Here is a 13179-nt window from a genome sequence, read left to right as displayed (position 1 = left end):
TACTTGGAGCATTTTACTGTGGCCAAGTAACATAGCAACATGCATGCCTTTGGGAAAAATATGAAAGCAGAGGCATAAAGATAATGAAATACGCATTATTCTACAAAGCAAATAAGGTGCCCACATATATAGTAATGGATGCAATAACAGAATACCCTGAAAAAAATAATGGGATTGAGCAGTTTCAAAATGGATTTATGATCACATAAATTATGGTCATATTTGACAATAAATATACTAGAGTTCTTTGAGGATGCAAGTCATCAAATAGATAAGGGACAAGTGAAAGTGATATTAAATGGGATTAGCAGATATAAGGACGATGCTAGGCTTGAAACAGAAACATAGAAAATTGGTGCAGGAGTAGGCCATTCGGCCCTTCGAGCCTGCACCGCCATTCAATATGATCATGGCTGATCATCCTACTCAGTATCCTGTACCTGCCTTCTCTCCATACCCCCTGATCCCTCTAGCCACAAGGGCCACATCTAACTCCCTCTTAAATATATCCAATGAACTGGCCTCAACTATTTTCTGTGGCAGAGAATTCCACAGATTCACCACTCGGTGTGAAAAAAGAAATTCTCATCTCGGTCCTCGGTTTCTCACCTCGGTTGAACATGGCAGTGGGCCAAAGGGACAGTGTGTGTGCTGTATGATCAATTACGTCGCTACCTATGGTATATTTGTGCTGTTAGATGGCTTTCAATAAAGTTCCACAATGGAGATTGGTCAACAAGTAACCAGGGTGATATACAGATTTGGATAGAGAATTGGCTATCAAACAAAAAAAAAGTAGGAATAAATTGATCCTTCTCAAGTTAGAAAGATGTGATGACTGTGGTATTACAGGGATTGGAGCAAGGACCCAGCATCTCAATATCTATATCAACTTTATGACCGAGTGCCCAAACGTCATATTTCCAAGTATGTTGACAAGAAAAGATTGTGAATAGGGAAGAGGATGTCAAAAACTTTCAGAAGGATGTAGACAAGCCAAGTGAGTGGACACGAACATGGCAGATTCATTGTCATGGAGAAATGTTATCAACATTTCGGTATAAAGTTAAAAAAAAAGATATTAAATGATTGATAAGGGCAAAGCATTTGACATTATCTATGTAGATTTTGCAAGACCTTTGAAATGGTCCCATATGAGAGACCAGTCTGGAAGATCAGATCACTCGTGACCCAGAGAAAGTCAGCCAATAGTATACAAAATTGGCTTTGTGGAAGGAATCAGAGGGTGGTAGTTCAAGTCCATTATTCAGATAGGAGGTTCCCAATGGTGTGCCACAGGAACTGATGCTTGGTCCACTGTTCTTTGTCATTTATATTAACGATCTGGATGATAAAGTTTAACGAGTTTAAAGAGAAAGTTTTCCTTGGATGAAGAGTTTAGAGCCAGGGTTCATGGTCTTAGTACCAGGACTTAAAGGCTGAACAATTTAGGACTGAAAAAGGAGAAACACTCCTCGGAGAGGGTGGCATTATCAGAATTCTCTATCCAAGGGAACTATAGAAGATCAGTCATTCAAAAGAGAGATGTCTAGATATAATTTAATAAAAATGAATGAGTAATGAGGGTGGGGTCAAGGTAGAAAATTGACCAGGATCTTGATGAATGGTAGAGCATGCTCACTTCATCAATTACAGTCTGGTTCAGCAGTTTAGACACTCACTCCCGTAATAAATTACAGTGCATAGTTAACAAAGCATCCAAAATCATCAGCACTCCCCTTCCATCAATAGAATCACTCCATCACAAACGGTCCGTGTCAAGGGTGAAGAAAATCATCTCTGATCCCTCCCACCCAGCTCACCACATCTTCCACCTGCTGCCATCAGGAAGGCGCTACAGCTCACTGCCCGCCAAGACATCTCGATTTAAAAACAGTTCTTACCCACACGCAATCCGAATTCTGAACACACTATGATAACAGCACATATCCTCCCCATGCATGTACTGTATATTGTATGATGTTGTGTTTTATGTTATGTTTGACGGGAATCAGCCTACCTTGTAACATCCTGTACTGAACCTGAATTCCACCAGCTTGACTGTGTGGTCATTAAATAATCTAATCTAATCTAAATCTAACCAAAATAGATAGGATGTTGCATGAAGCAATCGATAATTGGATATTGATCCTCTGCTTAGAATGCAGAGGAAAGTCATTAATTAATTCACTGTAGAAAGCATTCCATGGTGTCGATGCATCAGTATAATTATTATATGAAAACTGTTTGCAAGTCGCAGAAGCTAGATGACTGTACTCAAGGAGGATCACATTGGAAGAGTGGTGGTGGGCAGGCGGCTCATAATTTTAAACTGTTCAAAGTCGTAGTTAGCAGGATGCCAGTAGGTAGTTCTTTTACCAGACAAAACCTCTGGAATGGACTGCCAGTTTGTGCAGTTAACATCAGATTACTTGATTTTTTTCAACTGAGTGTTAGAAGAAAAATCACAAGGACAAGAGCAATTGCCTAATTGCCAAGAGCAGGGTTAATCAAAGAGGGAAAAAAATCCACAATTTACCCACAATACACCCAAATTGATTCACATTTCCAGTTGTCTTTTCACTTTTCCCATTAGATCTAAGAGCTGCAGAGAGCATGCATAGAGAATGGGATTCCAATCCATCATCCTTATACATACACTTAAATATCTCTATCACAACATTAAATTAATCGCCATTTCCAATGCGGCTATAGAACGCATAGTTATCTTGCATTATTTAGCACAGATCAGTTTATCAGTTAGAGAAAGAAGTGACAAGGAATAGTTCAAAATGGAGGGTAGTAGATGTCTCCAAGTACATTAGGATTTTTTTTTAAATCTGCTTTTATTCTAAAAAAAGTTCTGTTGCAATACACAGCTCAGAGCTTTGAGCTGCTGTAACTGGGCTCTTTTATTGCAATGACCAGTTTAAATTGAGGATCTTAGCTGATGACCACAAGCAAAAAGCAAATTACAAACACGTTACCTTAACTATTAGTTGTTCATTCAGCCTTGGGTGATATAGTTCATGCAGTCACATCAAGGCTGTTTCCTACATACCTTCAGCATAGAGCCTTTCTGCAATGAAGATCGCATCCCGATAAGCATAGTGGTTAAGCGCATGCCAAATAGCAGCCTGTTGATAAAAGACAAACTATTAATAATCATGACATTTTGGAAAGAAATGCATTAAATTTTCAACTGGAAAATATGAGTACCCAGTTTCAATATTATGTCTGAGATAAGGGTCAAAAGAAAATAGCCCATTTGCAAGTAATAGGAAAAGAAATCAGTCATGCAGCACAGAACATACAAGATGTGATCCAAGGTGCCTGGTCGGGGGTTTAGAGGAGATCTAAAGAAGAATTATGTTTTGCCTCAGTGGTTAGAAATTGGATTGCGCTGCCTGAAGAAGTGGTGGAGGCAGGTACTTTCAATTAGCACAGAAATACACACTTTAGCACACCATGTCCATGCCAATCATTGTCATCCTGTGTACCAGTCTGTACTGGTTACCCATATTTGCTCCGTAGACTTCTATGTCTTGATCATTTGAGTGCTCGTCTAGGTGCTTCTTAAATATTGTGAGTACCTACCTCCGGCTAATCCTCATAGTTAGCACATTCCAGTTTGCACCCACAGTGCAAAAAAAACATCTAAACCTGATCTCCTCTAAACCTTCAACCACACACCTTATAGTAATGCCATCGTTTTAGCCTCTGCTAGCAAGGACACAAAAATGATTGTTATTACCCATTTATTTATGCTCCTCACAATTTTGTATACTTCTGCAAGATCACTTCTCAACCTCCTCTAACTCAGGAGGGAGAAAAACACAGCATTGTCCAATCTTTTCTTACAACTGAAAAGCTCCATTTAAGGCAACATCCCAATGAATCCCCTGCAATCAAATCCTTCCCCCAGTACATTGACCACAACACACAATATGTCATGTGTGGCCTAACCATTGTTTTATAAAGTTGAATTCTGATGTCCCAACTCTTATGCTCCACACCACAGTGATGAAAGCAAGAATCCTATAGAGCTTCTTCATTCTTCTACCCGTTTTGCCACTTTCATGGATATATGGGCAAATAGGCAATGTTGCTCTGGTCATCAACACTTCCAAGAACCCTGCCATTTATCACCCATGCCCTATGCTCATATGACCCTCCAAAGCCCATTACTTCACACTTGTTAAGACTAAATGCCATCTGCCATTGCTCTGCCCAACTTCCCAGCTAATCAATATTATGCCGCATTCCAAGAACTCTCCTCTCTAGCCACAACAAATATTTGGGTGTGATCTACAAATTTACTAATCATACTTCCCATATTGATATGAGGTGTTAACGTTTAACCCAAACACCACAAGTCCCAGCACACCACTGGTCACAAGCTTCCAATCAGTAAAATCAAACATCTTCCTCTGCCTCCTACTACTCAGTCCATTTTGAATCTAATTTGCCAGCTTGTCGGGTCCATAAGCTCTAACTTTTATGGATGAGTCTGTAATACAGGGCTTTGCCAAAAGTCATACTGAATTTCATGACACAATATCAATTACATTACCCTTAACTTACTACTTATAGTTACTTCTTCAAAAATTGACTAAAATTTGATGCAGGATTTCTCAAAGCCATGTTAACTATCCCCAATCAATCCCTACCTTTCTAAGTGGAAATATATTCATCGCTGAGATTTTTTTCCAATAATTTCCCTGACTATTATCTAAATGGTGGCCGATTAGGAAAAGGGGAGATGCAACGAGACCTGGGTGTCATGGTACACCAGTCATTGAAAGTAGGCATGCAGGTGCAGCAGGCAGTAAAGAAAGCGAATGGTATGTTGGCATTCATAGCAAAAGGATTTGAGTATAGGAGCAGGGAGGTTCTGCTGCAGTTGTACAGGGTCTTGGTGAGACCACACCTGGAGTATTGCGTACAGTTTTGGTCTCCAAATCTGAGGAAGGACATTATTGCCATAGAGGGAGTGCAGAGAAGGTTCTCCAGACTGATTCCTGGGATGTCAGGACTTTCATATGAAGAAAGACTGGATAGACTCGGATTGTACTCGCTGGAATTTAGGAGATTGAGGGGGGATCTTATAGAAACTTACAAAATTCTTAAGGGATTGGACAGGCTAGATGCAGGAAGATTGTTCCCGATGTTGGGGAAGTCCAGGACAAGGGGTCACAGCTTAAGGATAGAGGGGAAATCCTTTAGAACCGAGATGAGAAAAACATTTTTCACACAGAGAGTGGTGAATCTCTGGAATTCTCTGCCACAGAAGGTAGTTGAGGCCAGTTCATTAGCTATATTTAAGAGGGAGTTAGATGTGGCCCTTGTGGCTAGAGGGATCAGGGGTTATGGAGAGAAGGCAGGTATGAGATACTGAGTTGGATGATCAGCCATGATCATATTGAATGGCGGTGCAGGCTCGAAGGGCCGAATAGCCTACTCCTGCACCTATTTTCTATGTTTCTATTTAAAAAAATCTGTCAGGACCCCAGTAATCATCTCCCTTGCCTCCCAGGGCAGCCTTGAATACACCTCATCATGCCCTGGGATTTATCCTCCTTTATTTTCTCCAAGCCATCCTTTTTAATTCTAAATGTTAAATCTTGATAAAGTCAAGCAGACACAATTAACATGATAGCTGTATTTGAAAATCTGCAACTCATGGAAATAAATTGATGTTTGATGTTACTGGACAAGAATAAAGTCACATGAGCCAGGATGCAAGGGTTCCACCTCAGAATCAGGTGCAAGATTGAATACTGTAAAGCTCTAAATATTGAAATAAAAAGTGGAAATTTAAATAGATACAAGAACCACAATTATGCACAAGAAAGGAGACGAAAGGGATTGGGCAGGAAAAATACTGAATCTGAAGAATTTTAACAATTTAAGAAGATTTAAGACTGGAAGCAGCCAAAAATGTCAAGAGTTGGGTTATCAAAAGATCAACTGTTGGATGAGCACAGGATAATAAAAACTAAGGAAACTAAACATTGGACAACCTCTCTGTGGCTGATCAAAACATTACTGCTTAGTAGGAACACAAAAATGCTGGAGAAACTCAGCGGGTGCAGCAGCATCTATGGAGCGAAGAAGATAGGTAACGTTTCGGGCCAAAACCCTTCTTCAGACCTACATGTTTTGGAATGAGGGAGAAAACCAAAGCACCCGGAGAAAACCCACGCGGTCACAGGGAGAGTGTACAAACTCTGCACAGACAACACCCGCAGTGAGGATCGAGCTTTCAAGAGAGTTAAAGATTTAGCTCTTAAGGCTAAAGGAATCAAGGGATTATGGGGAAAAAGCAGGAACGGGGTACTGATTTTAGATGATCAGCTGGCTCGAAGGGTTGAATGGCCTACTCCTGCACCGATTTCTCTACATTTCTATGAACTCGGGTCTATGGTGTGGTGAGAAGGCAGCTATGTGCCACTATGCCATCCATGTTGATGATGATGATGTCATGTTAAGATTCCTTTTAATTAAAGCTAAATGACCTTTCAAATTTATTTTAAAATTACAGGAATAGATTTATTTTAAATTAGAGGCACTAAAAAAGTTCTGCCTTCCTCCTCTGCAACTTTAACTACAAAATGCTTTATCACTTTTCCAGTCAAAAAACAGAACAAAAAGGTCCTTTGGCCCACAAAGTCTCTGCCAAACATGATGCCTGTATGTACTCCATATCCCTCGATATCCATCTGACTATCTAAAAGCCTCCTTTGTGCCACTAACTGTTTCTACCACCAATCCTGGCAGCACGTTCCAGGCACCCAGTACTCTGTAATAAAACCTGCCCCGCACATCTCCGTTAAATTTCTTCCCTCTCACCTTAGAGCTATTCCCTTCAGTCTTTGACATTTCCACATTAGGAATAAAGGTTATGACTGTCTATCCGATTTATGTCCCTCATAATCTTATATACTTCTATCCCTCAGCCTCAGATAGAGTAAAACCCCTGGGATGAGGGAGATAACAGCACATGGGAGAATCTGCACCAGCCATTGACCACGGGAAAGCTGACAAGTTCCATCCATTCGTTCAATTTGTATAAACCTCTTAAAGAGCTTACAGGCAAAGTTTTAGTTTGCTCTGTCAGACTGCAAAGGACCAGAACAGCTGGACATATACAGTGCCCTCCATAATGTTTGGGAAAAAGACCCATCATTTATTTATTTGCCTCTGTACTCCACTTTTTAAGATTTGTAATAGAAAAAAATCACATGTGGTTAAAGTGCACATTGTCAGATTTTAATAAAGGTCCTTTTTATAAATTTTGGTTTCACCATGTAGAAATTACAGCTGTGTTTATACATACAACATCACCATAATGTTTGGGACACATGGCTTCACAGGCATTTGTAATTGCTCAGTTGCGTCTAATTGCCTCCTTCATGCAGGTAAAGAGAGTGCTCAGCACCTAGTCTTTCATCCAGTCTTTCCATCACCTCTGGAAACTTTTATTGCTGTTTATCAACATGAGGATCAAAGTTGTGCCAATGAAAGTCAAAGAAGCCATTATGAGACTGAGAATAAAACTGTTAAGAGACATCAGCCAAACGTTAGGTTTACCAAAATCAAATACATAATTAAGAAGAGAGCACTGGTGAGCTTACTAATCGCAAAGGGACTGGCAGGCCAAGGAAGACCTCCATAGCAGATGACAGAAGAATTCTCTCTATAATAAAGAAAAATCCCCAAACACCTGTCGCCAGATCAGAACCGAACAAAAATGAACAGAAATACAGAGGCTACACTGCAAGATGCAAACCACTGGTTAGCCGCAAAAGTAGGATGGCCAGGTTAGTTTGCCAAGAAGTACTTAAAAGAGCAACCACAATACTGGAAAAAGGTCTTGTGGACAGATAAGACGAGGATTAACATATTAAAGTGATGGCAAGAGCAATGTATGTAGGAGAGAAGGAACTGCCCAAGATCCAAATCATACCACCTTAAGGTACTGGCTCACTTATCGTCATTGATGATACAACTGATGATGGTAGTAGCATAATGAATTCTGAAGTGTATAGACACATCCTATCTGTTCAAGTTCAAATAAATGCCTCAACAACTCATTGGCCGGCGGTTCATTCTACAGCAAGACAATGACCCCAAACATACTGCTAAATCAACAAAGGTAAATTCTTGAGTGGCCAAGTCAATCGCCCGATCTGAACCCCATTGAGCATGCCTTTTATATGACAGAGAAAACTGAAGGGGACTAACCCCCAAAACAAGCATAAGCTAAAGATAGCTACAATACAGGCCTGGCAGAGCACCGCCAGAGAAGATGGTGATGTCCATGAATCGCAGACTTCAAGCAATCATCGCATGCAAAGGATATGCAACAAAATACTAAACATGACATTGCTGTGTCCCAAACATTATGGTGCCCTGAAATTGTGGGGGGGGGGGGGGGATTATATATATAAACACTGCTGTAATTTCTACATGGTGAAACCAAAATGTGTAAAAATGGTCTATTAAAATCTGACAATGTGCACTTTAACCACATGTGATTTTTTTCCAATTACAAATCTCAAATTGTGGAGTACAGAGGCAAATAAATAAATGATGGGTCCTTGTCACAAACATTATGGAGGGCACTGTGCATCACAATGTTTTAGTTAATTGCATGTCAAAAATCCATAAGGGAGTGCACCATCATCCTTGTCTACAAGGAGACAGAGATTATCTGGAATTGGCAATCCATATCCCAGTCAATCAAGATCCTGTCTAAGATCACTACCAATCAAGCCAAGTCCATTCTAGATCCACCTGGACTAAACCTGCACGATAACCAACAAGAAAGTCTGACAACTTTACGCTGTTCGCTACTTGATTTCCCCTACTCTGTCTTTGTTGTTACAAAGCCAATGTTATTCAGTTGGAATGCGTGCACAGATTTACATGGATGTTGAAAGGACTCGAGAACCCTTTAACTGTTGAGTGAAGAATGGCAGGCTATGACTCTACTCGTTTGAGTACAGGAGACTGAGCAGTGGTCTTTTAGAAGTGCATCAAATCATGAAAGGTTGAGGTATGGTGAATGCACTGAGTCTTTTACACAGAGTAGGGGAAATCAAGAACCAGAGGACATAGGTTTAAAGTGAGAGGGGAATGATTTTATTGACACCAGAGTGACAACTTTTTCACTCAAAGAGTGCTGGGTATATGAGCTGCCAGATGAGGTAATTGAGGCAGGTCCAATAACAACATTTAAAATACATTAGGATAGGTACATGGATAGGAAAAGCTCAGAGGGATATGGACCAAACACAAGCAAATGAAACAGTTGGGCTGAGGGGCCTCTTTCTGTGCTGTATGTCTCTTAGAATTGTATGTAAGGACATGCAGATGCTTCTAAACATCAATATTTCCAAATCACTCATTATTTTAAAATATAATACACTTTTCGGTTTTATCTGCCCAAGTGAATTACAACTTTCCATAATTTTCTTGCTTGGTCACTACTGTCAATGTCTCCTTATTACTCTTTGCATCCTCATTACAACCTATTCCCAATTGGTTCCGAGTCACCAGCAAACTTGGAAAATCTTAGACGAGGTCCCCTAAGCTAAATTGTAAGTGCAGATTGTGAATTGTCTGGGGCAAAGCAGCCCACAAGCCAGTCAACCAACCGTAAGAATAAACAGATCGTCCTTCTCTCAATTCTTATGAGTAATTTAACCTCAAATCCCATTCTCTGCTTGGGGCCATATCAAAAGCACCATACCCACTGACTCCCTCTCATCTACTCTACCCGACACATCCTCAACCAGTCAGATATGCAACACAGAAACATGCCATTCCATGCCAACTATCAACCACCCACTTGCACTAATCTTTTTTTTTAAATTCTTTACACATACTAATCTATAACCCACAGGTTCTACTATTCACTTACATGCTCAGACCAAATTACAACAGCCAGTCAACCTGCATATCCCTTGGATGTGGGGAAACACTAATGCACCCAGACGAAACACATGTGATCACAGGGAGATCATGCAAACTCCACGCAGACAGTACCCATGGTTAGGATTGAATCCAAGTTTCTAGTGCAGCAGAGCTGCAACTGTGAACAATTAGCTATGCCATCCTCAAAGTAGTCTCCAATAAATTAGTTCAACAAAAATTCACGTTAACTCTGCTGCATTTTTAATTTGAAGGTGTCTCAATGTCACGTTTCACAAAAGGTTCCAGTTTTTTCTGGCCTAACAGGATGGTAGTTTCTTGTTTTCCCTCTACCTTCTTAAAGTATTTGCCATTGAAAGCTAGCAAGGTGGTAACCAGAGCAACCAACCACCTCCTTCGAAGTCCTTGGATGTAAATCATTGGTTTTCATCAATTTATCTAGCTTTTCATCATTAATACTATTTAAAAATTCTCCTTATTTGCACAGCACCCTTAATTCTCCAGTAAACTATGTGAGGGACTACATTTTCGTTTGGTAGCATTGTGTTTTAAATTTCTTTGTCTGTTTTCACATTTCTTTGTAATTTCCCCTCATATCCCTTCTTCTCCGTTTCCTTGTCAAATTCTTCATCATCTGAATTCTAAGATGCTCCCAATCTTCAGTATTACTAACAATGCAGTCCACACCCTAACATTGCTTTTGCTTCTTCTGCCTGTAATCTCCATTCTATGCCCTCCACCAATGTGAATAGCTTTACTCTTATCTAACGTTTATTCCTTTGATTATTGGTCAGACCTTCTCCCAAAGAGAACTCTAGTTCTTCCAGTCTATCCATGCAACCATACTCCCTGGTCATATTGTAAATTTCTTTCACATCCTCTTGAAAGACATCACATCCTTCCTAAAACGATAGTACCAAGTACCGGATAAAACATTCCAGTCATGGCAACACCAATGTCCTATAAATGATCATCAAAGCACATCCAGAATAGGCAAAGCAGATTTACTGTCTTCTTCAAGAGACAGCATCAAAATAATGCAGTATTCTCTGAAGGGGCAGATCAGATTATGTCCAGGACCTGGATGCAGATTAAATGCAAAATTTATTTTAGCTAACATTGCTACACAGATGGTAAGAAAGGAACAAACATACTGCTTACTAAAAATATCACACAGATTGCAGAGTGAATCATTTTAGCTGACAATCTAACATTATTCTTCATTCAGAATTTAAGAATTCTTCGTGCTATTGATGATCAGTGAACCAAATACACCACCCCCACCGTGATGGACACACTTTTGCCTCTTCCAGCAACTTCGTGCATCATATTTTCATGAAAATGTAGTAGGGTCTTCCTCCGAAACCTAGGCAAGGCAGCATTCCACATTTGCCGGAACTCATCACGGAATGTCCCTGCTTTACACTAATGCATCATTGAGAAAAATGTAGGGCGCAGGAGTGCGAGGGACCAAGAGCATTTTTCTTTTTAAACTAAAAAGCATATGTCACTCGGGTTAATTGGGATGGGGAGAGGGGTAAAGCTTGAACCCGACGGTGCCCACCACAGGTAGGGTCACACCGGTCAGAGGATCACCTCCCACCTTCCTCCGGGGGGGCCTCAGCGCTTCTGCTCCACCAAACTTGGGGTCACAACCGCGAAACCAGCTCGGTACCCAGTCCTGTTCACGGGCCCTCGGGTGCACGGACTCAGGCAGCCGGACGTCAGGGTTGGGCCGGGCTGCGGCCCCACTCCTCTCCGTGCTGGATGGCGAGTTCGAGTTCAGGCCCGGACCCCGTGTGGAAGGAGAAGCGGCCTGTGAGGAGATCCGAGCTGGCTGGCGGGCAGCCGAGACCGGCCGGCCGACCGCCCGCCTGTCCGCCGTGCCAGGGAGAAGGGCCGAAAGCGTCCAACAAACTTTACCTGAACAGGTTCCTGCAGCACCGTCATCATCAACGACTCTCAGTCAGCGCAGAGCCAGCAACACACCTTCTCATCACACACAAGCCAGGCCCAGGCCGGTTCAAATTTAAACAGCTGCCCGAGCCCAACGGCCGGCAGCACGACAGCGATCAGACCCGAGAGCAGCCGGAAACCGCCGAGCGCTGCCGGAAAATACCGAGCGCAGCCGGAAAACGCCGACCGGCGCTGTGGGAATGGACCTTGCGCCCAAAGATTATAGCGCCTCTCCAAAAGTGAAACCATGCTGGTAAGCAGTTGGAAGTAGTATGAACTTAAACTTGATGATATTTCAACAGAGCAATTGTGTTAGCATGGGGAGTGAGCGGAGCGGGCCAACTTGGCAGAAGTTAACGGTGAGCGAGACAGAGGGTGACAGAGAGTATCTTTGCTCAAGCCTGGCGCAGTAGGCACGAAACTTGGAGAAGCAGAATCATCATCTCCATTTATAAACGATCAGAGATGATCCGTACCTCGATCCACATTTCAGCGCAATTATCAACAACTAATTTTCTCATCGCACCTTAAAATCTATTAAATACAGGAGAAGTGCCGGAAGACTGGAGGGTGGCGAATATTCTACAGTGCCCTGCATAATGTTTGGGACAAAGACCAATCATTTATTTATTTGCCTCTGTACTCCACAATTTGAGATATGTAATAGGAAAAAAAAAATCACGTGGTTTAAGTCACATTGTCAGATTTCAATAAAGGCCATTTTTATGCATTTTGGTTTCACCATGTAGAAATTACAGCAGTGTTTATACATAGTCCCCCATTTCAAGGCACCATAATGTTTGGGACACAACAATGGCATGTAAATTAAAGTAGTTATGTTTAGTATTTTATTGCATATCCTTTGCATGCAATGACTGCTTGAGGTCTGCGATTCATGGACCACCAATTGTTGGGTGTCTTCTCTGGTGATGCTCTGCCAGGCCTGTATTGCAGCCATCTTTAACTTATGCATGTTTTGGGGCTAGTCCCCTTCAGTTTTCTCCAGCATTGAAAAGGCATGCTCAATTGGGTTCAGATCGGGTGATTGACTTGACCATTCAAGAATTGACCATTTTGCTTTGTTGCATTAGCAGTATGTTTGAGTATTGTCTTGCTGTAGAACGAACTGCCGGCCAATAAGTTTTGAAGCATTTGTTTAAATCAATGAAGATAAGTGAGCCAGTACCTTTAGCAGCCATACATGCCCAGGCCATAACACCCCCACCACTGTGTTTCAGATGAGTTGGTATGCTTTGGATCTTGGGCAGTTCCTTCTCTCCTCCA

At 41.5% G+C, this 13179-nt stretch overlaps 1 protein-coding gene across 3 annotated transcripts in view; it reads right to left on the bottom strand.

Moving 5' to 3' along the window:
- Nucleotides 1–12025, bottom strand: part of cdc27 (cell division cycle 27) — a 59790-nt gene extending 47765 nt beyond the window's left edge. For 2 of the 3 annotated variants that reach the window (XM_033035201.1, XM_033035202.1), the window contains exons 1-2: nt 11863–12025; nt 3062–3137 (exon numbers count right to left, since the gene is read on the bottom strand). In XM_033035201.1, coding sequence (XP_032891092.1) covers nt 3062–3137; nt 11863–11892 — 106 coding nt within the window. In that variant the 5' untranslated portion in view covers nt 11893–12025. Of the gene's footprint in view, nt 1–2987; nt 3138–11862 lie in introns of all 3 variants that reach the window. The other variant, XM_033035203.1, reaches the window with a different exon arrangement.
- Between the last annotated feature and the right edge of the window lie 1154 nt (nt 12026–13179).

Source organism: Amblyraja radiata, chromosome 16, assembly GCF_010909765.2.
Source record: "Amblyraja radiata isolate CabotCenter1 chromosome 16, sAmbRad1.1.pri, whole genome shotgun sequence".
Lineage (NCBI taxonomy): Eukaryota > Metazoa > Chordata > Chondrichthyes > Rajiformes > Rajidae > Amblyraja > Amblyraja radiata.
This window is presented reverse-complemented; position numbering and strand designations above follow the sequence as displayed.